The sequence below is a fragment of the Phalacrocorax aristotelis genome, chromosome 8 (genome assembly GCF_949628215.1).
Source record: "Phalacrocorax aristotelis chromosome 8, bGulAri2.1, whole genome shotgun sequence".
In the NCBI taxonomy this organism is placed as follows: domain Eukaryota; kingdom Metazoa; phylum Chordata; class Aves; order Suliformes; family Phalacrocoracidae; genus Phalacrocorax; species Phalacrocorax aristotelis.
In genome coordinates this window covers 7,449,095-7,465,741 of record NC_134283.1, presented here as the reverse complement: position 1 = coordinate 7,465,741, position 16,647 = coordinate 7,449,095, and the positions used below count along the sequence as shown (strand labels likewise).

General features: G+C 37.8%; 1 protein-coding gene across 7 annotated transcripts in view; it reads left to right on the top strand.

Annotated features, from left to right (window-relative positions):
- WWOX (WW domain containing oxidoreductase) overlaps window positions 1-16,647 on the top strand; it is a 537,265-nt gene that overhangs the window by 23,901 nt on the left and 496,717 nt on the right. For all 7 annotated transcript variants that reach the window (XM_075101317.1, XM_075101318.1, XM_075101319.1 and 4 more), the window contains exon 5: window positions 7,844-7,950. In XM_075101317.1, the coding sequence (XP_074957418.1) occupies window positions 7,844-7,950 (107 nt within the window). The remainder of the gene's footprint in view (window positions 1-7,843; window positions 7,951-16,647) is intronic.

Genomic DNA, 16,647 nt, shown 5'->3' with positions numbered 1-16,647 from the left:
GTTTTGGCAGTGACAATGGAAAGGCGCTTAGTTATTCTTAAGATTAACTATGCCTTACCCAGAACAGTATATTGCAAAGAAGTGTAACGCATAACGAGTGCATGTTTTTAAGTTGGTTAGATGGAAAACAGAACCAATGCATTAGTCATCCTGTTTCATTTTTGTTGGCTAGTTTCCGTGGTTCATGGCTCCAAGAAAAACACCTTTGTCGAATTTACACACAAAGGGAGAGGCAGCACGTATCTTTCATATAACTTCAAACTTTTCAATGAGAAATATCAGTATGTGTCATTACCATGTGCCTGCAAACACACAGAAACAAAGGGAGCGTATTTCATGCAAATTGCTCATTTTAAATTTAGTCTCTTAAAAATATCATGGTACTTTATTTGCTTGAAAACTTGCATTTGGAGCTACTTGAATTATACATCTCTAAGATTTTATCCTAAATACCCATATTGAAGCAGGGTGACTGTGGCCAATCCTGATACAGAATTCATGGTGCTTTTTGGGCTGTGAAAAGTATGAGTTTGTCAGTGATGTTACATTTTGCATATGGCTGCCGTAGCTCCATGTGAAAGATCCCTTGGATGTTGTACCCTTAAACCACCAGCACAAGCAACACCAGTCTTTAGTTGCAGAAGATTCTCCCCTAAATCACACATCGCTGTTGCAGTATTTCAACCTGAAAAGCTCATGTAACTCCAAATCCTTTGTCACTTTAGCACACTTGAATCTGCTTTACTCCTTTTCTGAGGAAGTGATGAATAAGAACTGATTCACTGTCGCTGGCGTTTAGGTCTTCCAAGTTGAAATAAATCTAGTGACATCTAGGAGACAAGTCTCTCTTGCATTTATATGTAGTTCTCTGGGGTCCCAAAAATCAAAAACCACCTAGGCTGTTTGCTGAGATGCAGCAGTTGGGATGAGAGTCTATTCTGGATTATAGGGATGATTTGTTGCAAGTTCTTGAGTGTTTAACCTTTTCACAACTCTCCTCTGTAGTAAAACTGGACTTAAATCACATTTCATGTAGATTACATGTTCCATTAAAAAAAAAAGTATTAGTACAGTATATTGTGACAGGGTTCTGCTCTTAAGGTTTTTCTCATTTCCTTCCTTTTTAGCTAAAACTCAAGTTTACTCTTGATCCAGGAAGAATGTAGTTTTGTTTTCAAAGCAAAGGGGGGTTTGAAGGGAGTAACATCTTCTACCTGGAAAAATACTTTTGTGAGACTTTTTTTACTTCTGCATTAAAAATAAAACCAAGTAGGATTTGGATGATGACTGAATGTTGCGGGTGAACTTTCTGATGGTTGAGTAAAAATTGTTTTGTCTTACCAGAATGTTATGGGTTTAAAAAGATGCATATGTACTGGCCTTTGTTTGATGGCTTGAAACAAAGCCATCTGTGCTTTGGTTCTGCGCTGGTTCTGTGCACGCCACAGGTTTTCTAAGTAAGGCGCTGGATTTGTCTTGTAGAAACACACTGACCAAAAGTGATAATACCTTTCTTCTCCCAAAGATCTTAAACCGAAGAAAGATTGGAATGCTATATATTGGCCCGTGCTTAGTTCAAGAGGAAGTGTCAGAGAAGTTATTTTTTTCTGGAAAGAACTCGGAGCAAGGAGGCCGAAAAGCCAAGATGATCGCATCCTTCTTCCTACGTTCTCCTTTGTATCACGTCTGCCTGGAGGAAGGAGTTCTCTTCTACACTTTATACACTATCAGGGTTTGAATGCAAACTCCTGAACTAGTGTCTATACTGCCCTTAAGTGAAAGAGGCCAGAAAGTACTTTTTTTTTTTCATTTATGTTTAGTGCCAAGAATGTTTTAATTAAGGTTTCATGTTTTCTGGATCGCATAATTAATTTAGAAAGCTGTTGCTTTCACTTTATGAAGGTTATACAAAATTATTGATCCTTCCCAAGAAGAACCAAATTGTACAAATGTGAAACTTCCTATTTACTGGAAGGTGGATTTTTACTTGCACTATGATAACAACAACCATATATGGAAAAGAAATGGCTTTTCCAGCAATTTCCAGTAACTGTTTTATCAAGGAATGATTTTGTACGAGTCTCTTACCCAGTTATGTTAAAAGAAAATAGAAATATTTCAAAAAACCTCCAGATCTATTCTGAGAATTAACTCACTTCACTCTGCAAATGGGGCATCTGTCTGTTTTTTAAGAACCTAATAGATGTTTGCTGCAATTCGGAAAGGGACATGGAAGTTTGAGAGCAACGTGGTGGGGGAAAAAGAAAAACCTGAACACAGCTGTGAAAGTAATACACACTTTTAGTGATACAGTATGTTCATGCTTGCAGAATCTGGGTTGGTTTCTGCTGTTTTACAGCCCGTAAGTAATCTGTCAGGGTATGCAAGGCCAGAAATATGTAACACAAGCAGGCTAATGCTTTTCACTTCCAATTCCACAGAGCACTTTTGTTCACTTACTTGATCTTGCTGTGTTTACTGTAGTGGAAGGGATGAAGGAGGTTTTCTTCTGGACTCCCTTTTAGTTTATATTCAAACTGCCTGTGCCATAGGGCTCGAGGAAGCCTGGACTCATGACAGCTTTAAATCATTACTCAAGTGCATGTGAAGATGGTTTAGAATCTTGGGGCCTCCAGAGCTCTTCTGTCGGTGGTAAGAAAGGAAGAAATGATTTTGAAGAAAATAAATGCAAAAGCCTGTAGGCTTTTAAACTGAGGACTAAGCTGTTGCGAAGAAAGATAGCACTGCTGCTTTTCAAGTGTGTTGTAAATGCCAGAACCAAAGTGTCCTGGAGTGTTTGGGAGAAAGGTAGAGAAGCTGAAGAAAACTTGCCATTGTCTGAAATGTTTTTTGCATTTCCTCTTGTGTATTCAAACTTGTTTTTATTTGGAATAAAAGTATGTTTTAAAACATGTAAATGCCTGATGCACATTCTTTACAAAATGTCCTCTAATGATGAATGGCCTATATGCTGTCTATTTAAACAAGAAATCGCTGAATTACTCTTCCAGTCAGTGAATCCCTGTCAAACAGTGCCACCTCCTCTATGAAACAGAGAAAGAGCCGTATACTCATCTGGTTATGTTGACACAATGTAGTTGGCATTAATTGAGCGATGCAAACTGCTTGTTAATTGAGACTGTTAGCTGAAAATCTGTCCCAAAATTCACCGGTGATAGTCGACTGCAGATAGAAAAGAATGTGCGAGTATTGAACTGAACAATCATCACAGAAGACGAAGAATGAAATTGAGTGCTAAGTCTGAGTCTTTATGAAAAGCATGCTGTGATTAAAGGGCTGAAGGGTTTTAAATGCCTGTAGCAAATCCCATGCACTTGTAGCTCTCCTGTTAGTTCTGCTACCAGCCCTTTAGGTTAGCTGCTGATGTAGAAGGCTGTGCCATAACGTTTATCCTCATGTATGTCTTATCCTTAAACAAGATTGTCACTTTTGAGTGTCAGGTGGGGGCTCATACAGCTAAAGCAACAGCAGTAAGAGTAGGTGGTGTCAGGATAGTCTTGTCTCATGAGATTTCCAGGGCAATCACTTGAAATTTATCTTAATTTTATAAAACATTTGCTCAACATTGTATTGTATAGGGTATTTAAATACACTACGACTGCTTTTCCAAAGTGTACGTTATTTAAGCATGCTATTCTTCTGTCGTATCTGGGGGAAGTAGCTGTCTTATGCTTTGTAATTGGCTGTCCTTGATGCTCAAGCATATTATACTATGCTGTTTTTCTAATGTGGTTGTTCCTACTCTAAAAAAGCCCCATCCCATGACTAGTATCTAATGTGTGATTTTCTGTAAGAAGATCTTCAAGTTTTGCAGCTTTTTTGAACTGCCTATTTTGAAATCTGAAAACTGAAGCACAGAGCAATAATACATTGAGGATGGGCACGGCTCCCTTCAGCCATGGACACCCTTCACCAGCTGCTGCAGCTAGGCAGGATGTAAACGGCAATAGTTCTTGTCAGCAGTAGGCTGTGCTAGCTGTTTTACCTGGGCTAAAAGGCTTTGTGGCTGCAGTACCCCAGCACTATGGTACAGGGAAGATTCACCACTGGGGAATGCGGTTTGTTTCCTGGAAAATATTCTGGTATCATGGCTATTAACATTCCTACATTGTGAAAGGGCTGTGACGCTGTAAGAGGCATATTAGTAGCTGCAGCCTTATATTAACTGAAGTTTTAAAGAAATGTTTTGTTCTTTTGAAGACCACAGAGTTGCTTTTGTGGGCAGAATTAAGGTGGTTCTGGTTCCTTAATTATGCACATCCTTAACATCATTATTTAGATTTCTCTTTCTATTTAACCCTACTGTGATTTTTCTTTTTTGAGGTTTTACTGTTGTTTGGGCATTTAATGATGATCGTGGTTTAATTTTGGTGTATGAAACCACACTCAGTGTGGATTTTGATTCAATGTAGCTTTTATAGATAGGTAAGGTTTTTCTTTACAGAGTTCAAATAGTTTGGTACTCAATCCCTGTGTTAGGCTGAGGTTTTAAAATTTACTGTGTACTGAAAATATGGCTACATTTTGCTGAAAGACAAATATTCTTGGCAAACTTAGTTTAACGCAATGAGTCTGTTAAGAGAATAAAAGCTTTCCACGATGCTAGAAGCTTTTCCCCACCTGTTCAAGCTATGTGGCACTGGGGTATGGAAGAAGCCTTAATTTTTGCAGGAGAAACAAAAAGCTTAAGCCGTAAAAGGACTTGACTACTGATGTGCTTCCAAACTCCTGCATTCTTTTAAGCTCCTGCATAGTTGCTTCTTAAACTGTAAAGGTACTTAATTGTACTGCTTAATGAGGATTTTCAGGTCTATGAAGGTTTATTTTAGGGGCATATCTAAAAATGCTGCAGACTGGAGAGTGAGCAAGTTGGTAGGTAGGTCATACTTAAAACCCAATGAGCTCTGTGAAGCAGACATTGTGTTACCTCTTCTTGATATATTTAGTAGATGGTTTGAAAAGATGCCTTATGAATTATGCTCCACACAAAGTGATAGACCAAGTAGTGAGAGTTATATACAATCCCTACCCTATAGCCAGTAATTCAGTAGTTGAATTGAAACCTTTATTGGGTTTGTGGTACCTGGATTTGTCTTCTTCCTTTTGCATAAATTTAGCTGTCCTAAACACAGTGCAAGGGTGTTCGTGAATGAGTTAGTAGCTTAAAATATGTCCGATGGGGAGATACATCAGCCCTTGACCTGTGGCAGTATTTTGAATGGAAGGATAGCCTTTCATGGAAAGACTCAGAACATATCTGCCTAAGGGTGGAGAGTCATCCTCTGGTAGCCCAGAAGAGAACAAGTATGTCCTGAAGTGGAGTGTTTAACACTCATCTCCAATTTTGCAGGGGCAAAATCAAGGTAGTATTAAAATTACCTGAATTTGCAGCATGTAACTTACTTGGTTAAATTTTAATCTTTCTCAGGTTAGTTTATAGTGAGAATCAAGGTAATAACTGTAAGAAAGAATGGCATGGAATTTATTATTTTGCACAGCGTGATATGGCTTAGAGTTAGCAAAACATCCTCACGCTTAGCTAATTAAACTGGCTGTCAGCTCTATATCTGTGTAGCAGTAGGAAAAACTGTATTCCCAGGCATTCTAACTAGTTTTTAGTATTACGGCAAGCTGGTCGAAATAAGTGTACTTTTTGTGCAAAACAAGAAGCATACAGCTAGTTAATAGTGCTCCGGTACAAGATGTCTTACATTACTTACATGAAAAATTCTAGTTAAATACGCTTAAAGTGGAATTAGGAACAGGGGAAATCTTTGCATATGTTGTAGCTGAATTCCTGTGCATGCAATGAATTAACCAGGTAATTAAAGTTGCTTGGTACAATGAATGGCTCTAAAAGAGATACAAGAAAATTGCTTGGACTTAAATACCGTAAGTATGTAATTGCAGAAAATGGTATAAATTCGTCTTGGAGCCTGTTGTTTCTATAATGTAAGTTATGTCTTGTGCTGTAACTGAATTTTGTTGCTCCGGGGTGTTTTGGAAGTGAGGCAGCCCATCTTAATAGGTTTTCTGGTAAACAATTTTTAAAAGGAAAACATGAACATGCTTTAAATGTCAAAAAGCTAAAACAAATACCTCTTCTCTTTGACTTATTCACATACTCAAATTGCTGGGCATTTCAGTTTGAGTCTTCATTTTCTAGTTTAAGCTTGTCTAATTGGAACTCATTAAGCTACATTATGCCTCTTTCAGCTAGATGGACATTTCTGTCATCGTTACAGTTCCCCGTGGTGACGGGCACCCAGTGATACTATTGCACACATCACAAATACATAGTAGCTCACCCCTGATAGAAACCCAGTTTCTGGCTCAGTTCTCTGCACTTTATGGGCACTTGCACTCCCGAGAACTCATCGTCTCCTGGTGTAAAATTGTCACTGATTTTTTCCAATTAAATGAAGTTTACCTTGGATGAACTTCTAGGCAGCTTTTCATTAATGGATTGAACAGTGAAACAGAGTACGCCTACAAAGCTGGCAGATGATGCCAAAGTGGAAAGAGTTGTGGCCCTTGGTGGACAGTTTCATAATTTGAACTGATCTCACTAAATGGCAGTACAGTCCCAAATTAACAAACTGAAATTAATCTGAAGTTTGAAGTCTCCTTTTAGAAAGGGGAAATGAAATGCCCAAATTCAGAATGGGGAAGGAATGATTAACAGTATTGCAAAAAAAACCTGTTGTGTATGGTCATTTAGAAATTCACTGTGAAACTTCATTCTATGGATGAAAGCAAAAAACCCCTGGGGATATAGATTCCTGTTGCACTTTAATTGCAGCAAACTGTGAATTGTCCGTCCACTTGATTCAGATTTAGAAAGAATGTGCTTGCAGATTAAGTCATGTCAGTGAGTTAGGCAAAAGAGGGAATTTTTCATTGATTGTTTTTTCCTCTGTATCATCTGGTACATCCAGTGACCTGTGTAGCCCCTTGATACTATAACCAATATATTGAAGCTGCATCATATTTCATCTGATTATTCATAATGAAAACAATTGTGAAAAATTGTCCTCTGTATGTCAGTTGATGATGGGACAAAAACGAGTTAATTTTACACAGAGAATTCAAAAGGTTTTGAACTGCATGGATAATAAAACATACATGTAGATTACAGATTTCCTTTTTCCTTAGGTAGAGCTTGTTTTCTAAGAGTAAGCTTGACAACCCCCTCCTAGGAATGGTTTAACACTTGGATAGTTCTCTGGTCCCTGTTTTTGTGCAGCAGTGTGCTACAGATGGGGTGATGTTCGGATCAGGAAAGGGAGCGGTTATCTCCACATGATTTTTGATTCTTATTCCCTGACGTATCCATTGGATGATCCCCCGTCACAGGTGGTCCTCAGATTGATGAATCAAAGACTAAGTGTGCATCTAAATAGCCCAGAGCTCAGTTTTAGAATACTCTATCACTTTCAGTGTGATGTTGCCAGGCATAATAGTTTTGCAGTCTTGCCTTACGGCTTGTTCTTCACAGTCAAACAAGTAAGGAGTGGAAGTATAATCCTGCTCTTAACAGCTGAAGACACCACAGCAGAGAAATTGATTCTGCTTTTTGAAGATCCCAAGCCTCTTTTGCACGAAATATATACAATTATTGTCCTAAAGACCTGCTCAAATTGAGGTGTCTGCCTTTTTTTCATATGTGCTCTTATAAGCTGGGTCCAGATGACTACTAAACAGGTACTCAGGCTGCAGGTAGCGTTAGCGTACTTAAATGTGTGGCTCACCTTTTCAGGTAATTTTATAGCTCTGTTTTGTTATGAGATCTGTTTCTGACTAGGAAAATGTTTTCTCATAGGTTTTGAAACTGCAAAGTCTCTTGCACTGCACGGGGCATACGTTATCCTGGCCTGCAGAAATATGTCAAGAGGCAATGATGCTGTACAACGCATTCTTGTGGAATGGGTAAGTGGATGTATATAGTGCCCAACACTAAGCTATGTTTTTCAAGGCGTGAAGTCTTTTGTGCAGTACAAGCAGTTAAATGGATATTACATTGCCATGCAAGAATCTAAGGAAGAAGGCATTTGTCTTATTTTGTAATATCTTGTTCAGTCGCTGGTACATTAGTGGTAGAGATTTTTCATTTCAGATGACTGTATTGGACTGCAAGGCCTGAGGTGCTGTTATCCATGTTATGTACAGATGCTGTGTGAGGGCAAAACTGAGGCGTGTTTCATAGTTCATAGCAGAGGACATTTCCAAGGCCAGGATTTTGCACCTCGGGCACGGCACCCCGGATGTACAGACAGCCTGGTGAACAAGAGGCTGGAGAGCAGCCCTGCAGAGAGGGACCTCGGGGTTCTGGCTGACGGCAAGTTGAACATGAGCCAACAGCGTGTCCTGGCAGCCAAGAGGGCCAACCATGCCCTGGGGTGCATCGAGCCCTGCATCGCAGCTGGGCGAGGGAGGGGATTGTCCTGCTCTGCTCTGTGCTGGTGCAGCCTCACCTCGAGTGCTGTGGGCAGTGTTGGGCACCACAGGACACTGAGGGTATAAAGCTACTAGACAGTGTCCAGAGGAGGGCCACGGAGTTGGGGAAGGGTTTAGAGGAGACACCGTATGAAGAGTGGCTAAAGTCACTTAGTTTGTTCAGCCTGGAGAAGAGGAGGCTGAGGGCAGCCCTCATCACAGCCTGCAGCTTCCTCACTAGGTGGGGAGGAGGAGGGGCAAGCACTGATCTCTTCTCTCTGGTGACCGATGACAGGACCCGAGGGAATGGCAGGAAGATGTGCCAGGGGAGGGTTAGGTTGGGTACTAGGAAAAGATTCTCCACCCAGAGGGTGGTGGAGCCCTGGAACAGGCTCCCCAGGGAGGCAGTCACTCATGGCACCAAGGCTGGCGATATTCAAGAGCACTTGGACAGTGCCCTCAGAGACCTGGTGTGAATTTGGGGTTGTCCTGTGCGGGGACAGGAGTTGGACTCGATGATCCTTGTGAGTCCCTTCCAGGTTAGGACTTTCTATTATTCTAACCAAAATGTATAATAAGTGAAGAAGAATTTACACACAGATATTAGAGACAGCCACTATTTTGCCATAGTTTTTGTACTATGAGAGATTGCGGTGGATCAGTCTCACACTTTTCAAAGCCAAGAATGTTTCCCTCCTTTTCTTTCCTAGTCCATCAGGCCTAACAGCATTGCTGCCAGGCAGTCTGTCTCAACATATTTTTTCCTTCCCATCTCTTCCCTCTTTTTCATTTTGCTTCCATTTTGTCATGCATATATAAGCTCTTCAGTACTCTATTCCCTTGTTTCTCTTTGATTCCTAACTTCTCCCCTCTCCCTTTCTTTTTTTTTTTATTTTTTTGGATCTTCTCAGGCCCTTATAAAAGTTTATTCAATGATCTTAATTTATTCCTCCCACAATCAATTACTTGCTAGTAAGGATTGCAGGCTACTTTTGTCTGAGCTTGCCATGACTGCTGACTTCCAGGAGATAATCTGTTGACACAGTCCTATACACTTAACTTGAATAATAAACTGTAGAATGAGATTCTCGGAATTTTATTTCTTTCCTGCTAAAATTAGTGGTGGGTGTTTAAGCTTTATTTCCCAACTCTGAAAATATTTCAGCTGCTCCCATATGATATGGAAGAGCGCTCACTAGTACTAATATTTACACGTAAGTAGTCTACAGATAATTATAATATTTATTAGTGCAAAACAAACAGTGCTTATTTACAAGTAAATATTTCCAAGTAAGCGATGCTTGTAGTATTGCTAATTTTTGTGACCACAAGTTTCTTCAAGAAATCTCTGGATTTAGGCCTTTTTCTCTTGCCCAGATGATATTAATCATTTACAGTAAAGGATTGTGAGGGGAAAAAATCATCCCTTCCCCTTCAATACTTCACATTAAAACTCTGTTTTTTATTTCAATAGCATGGAAACCCGCGAGAATTCCAATAGGGGCAAGTGTAGTGTCTGTTGCTTAAAGTTCATCTGTCCATTCTCTTTCAAAAGAACTGGATTTGGTGATATTCTGTCCTTTGAATTTAGTAGTCCCAGGCCAGCTAAATATGGCTATATATATGTTTTTTTATGTAACTAAAATCAGACAGTACTGAGTACATTTCATTTTAAAAATATCCCCTTACCTCCTTAAATCTAAGCATATCTCTGAGCACTTTGAAGGCAATGGGAGTTCAGGAGTACTTGTCTTAATACCTGTATTATCTCACCAAAATTTAATGAATTGTTAATTGAATGAAGACCATCGAAGGTCAAATTACTTCAGAAACACTACATTTATTTACTAACAGTTTTCAAATTCTAATTGTTCAGAAAAGAACCTTGTCTGTAAACTGGGTAGCTGGAAAACCTTCAATGCATCTTTGTAATGGCTTTGTTGTTGTTTATTGAGAGGGACTAATTAACTTTGATTATTGCACTAATATTATGGCACTTTGACAGTCCCTCAGATTTATGACTCTGGGAAAATAAACAAATGAAATGCAGGTGCTGGAGCAGAAAGAATAAGTTATTAGTGAACTTTAATTACTTGGAGTGTGTAACCAGGAGAGAATTAGTTGATGAATTACAAGATGCTTAAAATTTACATCAAATTGTAAGCAATCTTGAGGAAAACAAACACAAAAACCTGCCCCAAAGTCAGTTACTGAAAACAGAGAGACAAAGATTAATTTGATTGATTGGTTCTAATATTAAAATATTGATGTAAAATATTAATTTTTAGCTTATAGGTGTAACTAAGGAGCAGGAAGTTGTTAACTGAAAATTCTTTCCTAAAATGAAAGAGTTTAAGAAAAATGTCAACAACATCTGCATATGGTTCAGATGAATTCTCGATATGTAGCTGCAACTGTCCTGCTATGAAGACCTTAAAAGAATCCACAGTATTTTGCCTCCCTTGTTCTAGGGAAAGCAAAATTATTGAAAGGAAGTAGGTTTGCTTTTCAATTTAGAATAAGGTTTTTTTTTTTAAAATGCAGCTGTTTAGGGTGCAGCCTTGCAAAGCCTGATGTTCGTGTTACTCAGGTAGTATCTTTAGCAACAACAGTGCCTCCTACTTGTTTTATGTTTTCTTGTAAATTTTTGAGATTAAGTCTCTGAGCGGCACTGTAAATCCTGTCTTCCTACAACATTTGGAGCAGTGGAAATTTGGTAAAGATGTTCTTGTTCTTCAAGTGAATGTCCAAATGCCATTTGCATCTGATTTGCATGAACTGTACTTCTATAACTAAAAAAACCTTTGACATTTTCAATTATAGTGTGCTTACATGTCATAAGTGTACCATGTTGGTCATAAAATAGGTACTTCTGTAATTACATGTATAATACCAAAATTAATGTGTATCCTACGCTGGCTTTTCTGTGGCACAGTATGCTTTAGTACTCAAGGTTTAAATGTTGGGCACAGAATATTTCCTTTTTCATTCTTTTTGCTGACTTATGCAAAAGAGGGTTCTGCTTATTTTGCAAGAAGACAAAGTAATTAAAAATCTATAAAGAAACAACTGTTATTATTTCAAGTTTTGATACAATTATCTAATTGATGGTCTGTATTAACTAAAACCTGAAATATATATGGGAAAAAATGTAATTCTTAAAAAAAACCCAACCCCAACCACCACCGCCAAACCACAACAGAACAAAAAAAAAAACCAAACCCTAATCAAACCTACTATAATGCAGCATTTAAAAATAAAGCACAGCATATGTAACAGTACTTGGGAAAACCACCCACCTTGTTCCCTTAGTGAGCTTATTTGCGACGTCCTTGTCTGGAATGCCATAAACTGAGTATCTGCAGAAAGACAGCTCTTCTTTGGGCCTGTTGTACTTTTAAATAAGTTGTTAGTCAAAACCCCCAGTTTCAATCTGCATTTAGTGAAAGCTGAAAATCAGATTTATAAAGAGAAAATGGGACAGCTAAACGGCTTGAAAAAATCCAATTGTTAAGATTTAGAGAAAACAGTAGAATAATGGGAGAAAATAAGTCTTGTTCAGATTAGCTGCCATTATGTTTAAAAAACACATTCAAACTGATCTTAATTGGCTGTTGGAGGCAAATCTAGAAAACTTTGTTTTTAACAATTTATGTCTAAAGAGCTGTTTTATAGAGTTTGAGCCGTTTGAGCAGGGACTACCCATACATAAACTTGCTAATTACTTTAGATAACTGACATTTGCTTGCAACCTGCAGTATTCCAGTTGTTTGCTACAGCAGAGTTTTGCTGATATTGCAAATAGAGGGCAATTGCCTTATATAAAGTGTTGTGGCAAGTTTTAACGTGACTGGTCTAGCTAGTCTGTTAAATATAATTTTTAGAGAGGTATAGTGGATTATATTGGTACAATTTAATGTTTTACATACGTACATACATGTGTATAGAGAGAAAGAAAGGAAGAGAAAGTATGTAGAAGCAGCAGATAAAAAGATCAGTACAGCTTTACATTTGATATCTTGAAAATGAATGTTGTTCACGCACGATGACATTCAATATCAGTTTAAAACTGTTTGATAATTTCTTGCTCAGAGAAGAGGAAATTAGAATTCTGGAGTTATGATTCATTTTAATCAGAAAGAAATTGTCAAACATAAATCTCTCCTTGAGTAGTGAAAAGGCCTGAAAGCAGCCAAGAAAAAATATCAATACTTTGCAAAGGAGGAATGATTGTTCCAATTCGTAGCTTAATTGACTTTAAGGCTTAATGAAAAACACTACAGTGCTGTTTGTACACATAGTTGCTCTGACGAACATTGAAATCTATGCTCCAGGAAGAGAAGCTAGGTAATTTATTTTACATTATTATTGATATAATTTTCTAATTGAGTATGAGCAGAATGTTTGGATAAGACTGCGTAGCTCCAGATGTTAGTGGTATTCTCAAGAAAATACTTACGAATATGAATGAATAAAATATTTCATAAATCACAGCTTTTCTTGCCAAGAAGCTCTCATTTATTTATTCCTGTCAAATAGTCTTTGAAGTAGATATTAAAAGATAAATTGTAAGTTTAATATTTCATAAAAAGTATGATGTTTCTTTTGTAATTATTCCTCAGTGTTAAGCCTACAGCTACATCAAATATTAGATTAAACTGTAAAAAGAAAATTTGAGTTTCCTTTATGTGTAGAAAGTTATAAGGTAGAGATGTGACGAGAAGAGCGAATGGCTATGAAGAAAACCAACAAAATAAACATGACTCCTTGCTGTATTCCTTTCCCCCAAAGTATTCTCCACCTAAGGAGTAATTTATATTCTTGCTGATCAAGTAACTGAATGAAATTAAAACCTGATAAGTGAGTCTTTGTACTCCAGTTGTAATCTAGCAAAGCACAGAGAAGACGAGTAGCAAACTGGGCACATTTTCACAGAACGCAGGCAAGAGTTTTCATGTGTCAACTATGGGTGTTTCCTCCCCAAGGAAGAGGGACTGGTTTCCTATGTTGTGTTTTGTCTCCACCGTGTCCTTGGTTTATGAGTTTTTGTGTACGTGTGTTGGGATACAGAATAGCTCTGTAAATATTCTTAGTTTCTTGATACTAATGGATGCTAATCTTCATAGAGAAGATAAAAATTCCTTTTCTATCTATTGGATGTTAATTTTGTAAGCTTTTTCTATAAATCAGACAGGCTATTAATACAAGATTTCCATACCAGGACTATGTAAGACTACATTAGAACCAGCACAATAAATTGTTCTTGGAATTAACTTACCTGAATGATTCAGGGAGGACATCTCATCATGATTAGTGGCAGATTTTCATTTATGGAAAAAAACCTGAAGAATGCGTAAAAGATAGCTTTGGAGATGTAGTAAATACTGAACAAAGCCACAGTCTGTTAATGTGGAAGTAAAGAGTTTCAGAGTGGTACTAAATAAAAGCTCTTAAAAAGTAATCTCTTCAAAATAGGAAATATTTCAGAATATGATACTGGTCGAGCACATGTATTTCTGTGAAAATATTAGTTCCAATAATACGTTTTGTAATAAAGAATTGTATTGTTTCAAAGCATGATATTCTAAAACTATGTATTATTGGCTCACATACCATCACTGAGTAATATACAGTCATAAAAGCCTGCAATGTATAGACATATTTCATCTTCCAGTGCTCTGAATGGTGACCGTGCTGAAGAATCAAGATAAAAGTAGTTATCCAAACCTTGCTACGGGGAAAAGGCCTTGCAGGAAGAGGCAGTATCTTTTATTAAGCTAACTGGTAATGCTATAAAAAAAAATCATGTGTCAACTTGTCTCACTTGCAGCCACAGACCTCAAACTAAAGCATTATTGCCACTGCTGAGTAGAAGGCTTTTTTTTCTTTTTAAGGGTGCGATTCAGATCTTTCTGAGATGAAGGAATCTTTTAATCAACTGTAATTGCAATGGAATTGGACCTTGTGTTACTAGGGGAGAACTGATAGTATAAGCCTTAACCAGTACTGGTGCTAGAAGCAGCTGACTGAGAACAGCATGAAAGGATGAGCAGACTTTGGCGATAATGTTCAAGAATTCAGTAGGTTCCTCTGTGTAGCCTGCTCAGCCGAGACACCTTAATAGGGTGGTGTGTGCTATAAAGTTATTTTCCAAATACAGGTGGACAGTGGATTGTTAAATAATGGTAGATACCATTTTTAAGCAGCAGTAGCATGGATACACAGCACTAAGGAAAACTAAATGTAATGCAGTCTGCTCATATGCTCTGTTAATATAAGAAGCGGGAAAGCAGTTGCTTTTGTATTTTGAAGGTTTCTGACACGTTCCGAGGTGGCAGTTTCTTCCAGTTTGCAGGCTTGTAGACTGGGACATAACTATCCACGTGGACACGGCTCAACCTGTCAGAGCTATTGATCTTGTTATCAGTGAGAAATCTGTGGTCTTCAGGTTCTTCAGCCAGATTCATCTCTAAAACCAGCTGGGAATCAGTGACTGTAGCCACTGACAAGAGCAAGAGACTTTTTAATGAACTGCGAGGAAATTTGTGCTTTAAACCTTCCCCCCCCCCCCCCAAGGTTAAAAACATTGAACAGTTTAACCAACATTTACATGGATGAATTGTTGAGATCTATTTTTTGTACACTATAAACATATGGCATGAATTTGCTCTCATTACAGATGCTGAGAAAAGGGAAAGGCAAATATTTATATTACATTCATGTTTTACAGTAAAAACACTGTTCAGTTTGTTTATACAGTTCCACTGTTACAGTTTTTATGGTTAGTAATGAAACCACTGTAAAACAGAGTCTGAATTATATAGCAGATGTGTTAAGCCCCTAACCTTCAGGGTTGGGCATCCTTCTGAATACTGATACCGCTTAGTTAGAGAGTTGATATACTGACTACAGCTGAACTGTTTCATACCTACGTCTTCGTTTGTAGTTAGCTCTGCACTGTTACTGTACTAAAGCTAGAGTTTTATTATCAAGATAAATACATTGATATTTTAAAGTAATTACATTTATGAAATATAAAGCCAGTCAGTTTGAGTGAGTGCAGGAGGCTTTAATGGATTTAGTGGGCATTTTCCAAGCATTTAGGTCCTTGCATGGCTTATATTTCCAGTAAACAGGGAGAAATTCAAATGTTCAATTAATCTGATGTATGTTTTATTTCTCAATATGATCCTCTCAAAAATATTTTTACTTTGGTTCAATTGATGGCTGGGATTCAAACTAAAGTGAAACCTAAATGTGAAAGTGGATAAAAAGCAAAATACTTCTTAATGTGGCTATATTTTAGCTTTTATCTACTTGAAAAGGACTTATAAATACAGTAAGTCAGTTTTTGATCTTTGCTGTACAGTACTCAGTGAAATACAGGATTTTAGTTACATAAAGCAAAGATCATTAATATTAATTCCTTTTAAGTATGTGATAATTTACAGGAGGAATGCATGGTAAAAATAGCTGGTGTCCCTGCCCAAAGCATTTCAGTTCTGGACTCTGCAGAGATTTACTTTTCATGTGACGATGCAGGGTAACCAGCAGAAAGTATCATCGACTGCCATGGCAGTGCAGCAAGCAAAGAATTGAACGCTAAGTGTTCTGGGAACTCAGTTCTTAATAAATGAGGATTAAGGGAATAGAAATAAACATTTTGTAGTGCTGGTTTTTTATTTTGTTGTTAAGCTTCTGGTTTATGTTGTTGGCACATCTTTAAGTAGAGAATACTTTTTAATGATGATAATGTAAGTAATAAATGCAGGAGAGAGTTTAGTGATGTCCAGCAAGGTGGGAGGGAATTTGAAGCACTGTGGAATTTTCACACGTGTAGGAAATAACATTTTTAAAAAGTCTAGTGGTAGGAATGAAGGAACTACTCTGTAAAAGGCAGAAGTATTTGTTTTCCTTCATCATCTTCTCAGATATGAGGAAAACAAACCCATATAATGAGGCATGTTGAAATAAATTGGGACTTCTTTACAAACAGAGATAAGGCAAGCAGAAAGATTTTTACTAATAATGAAACACTGGATGCTGGTAAAGGGGAAGAATAGTTCAACAGCTTAGCTTTATAGCTAGGAGGGATGATGGTACTTCAGAAGAATAGAAAAGCGAAGAGTTTTTCCTGTCAGTACTAGGGAAAAGGCTGTGATATCCTTCGAGTGCGGTGTGCGTGGCTGT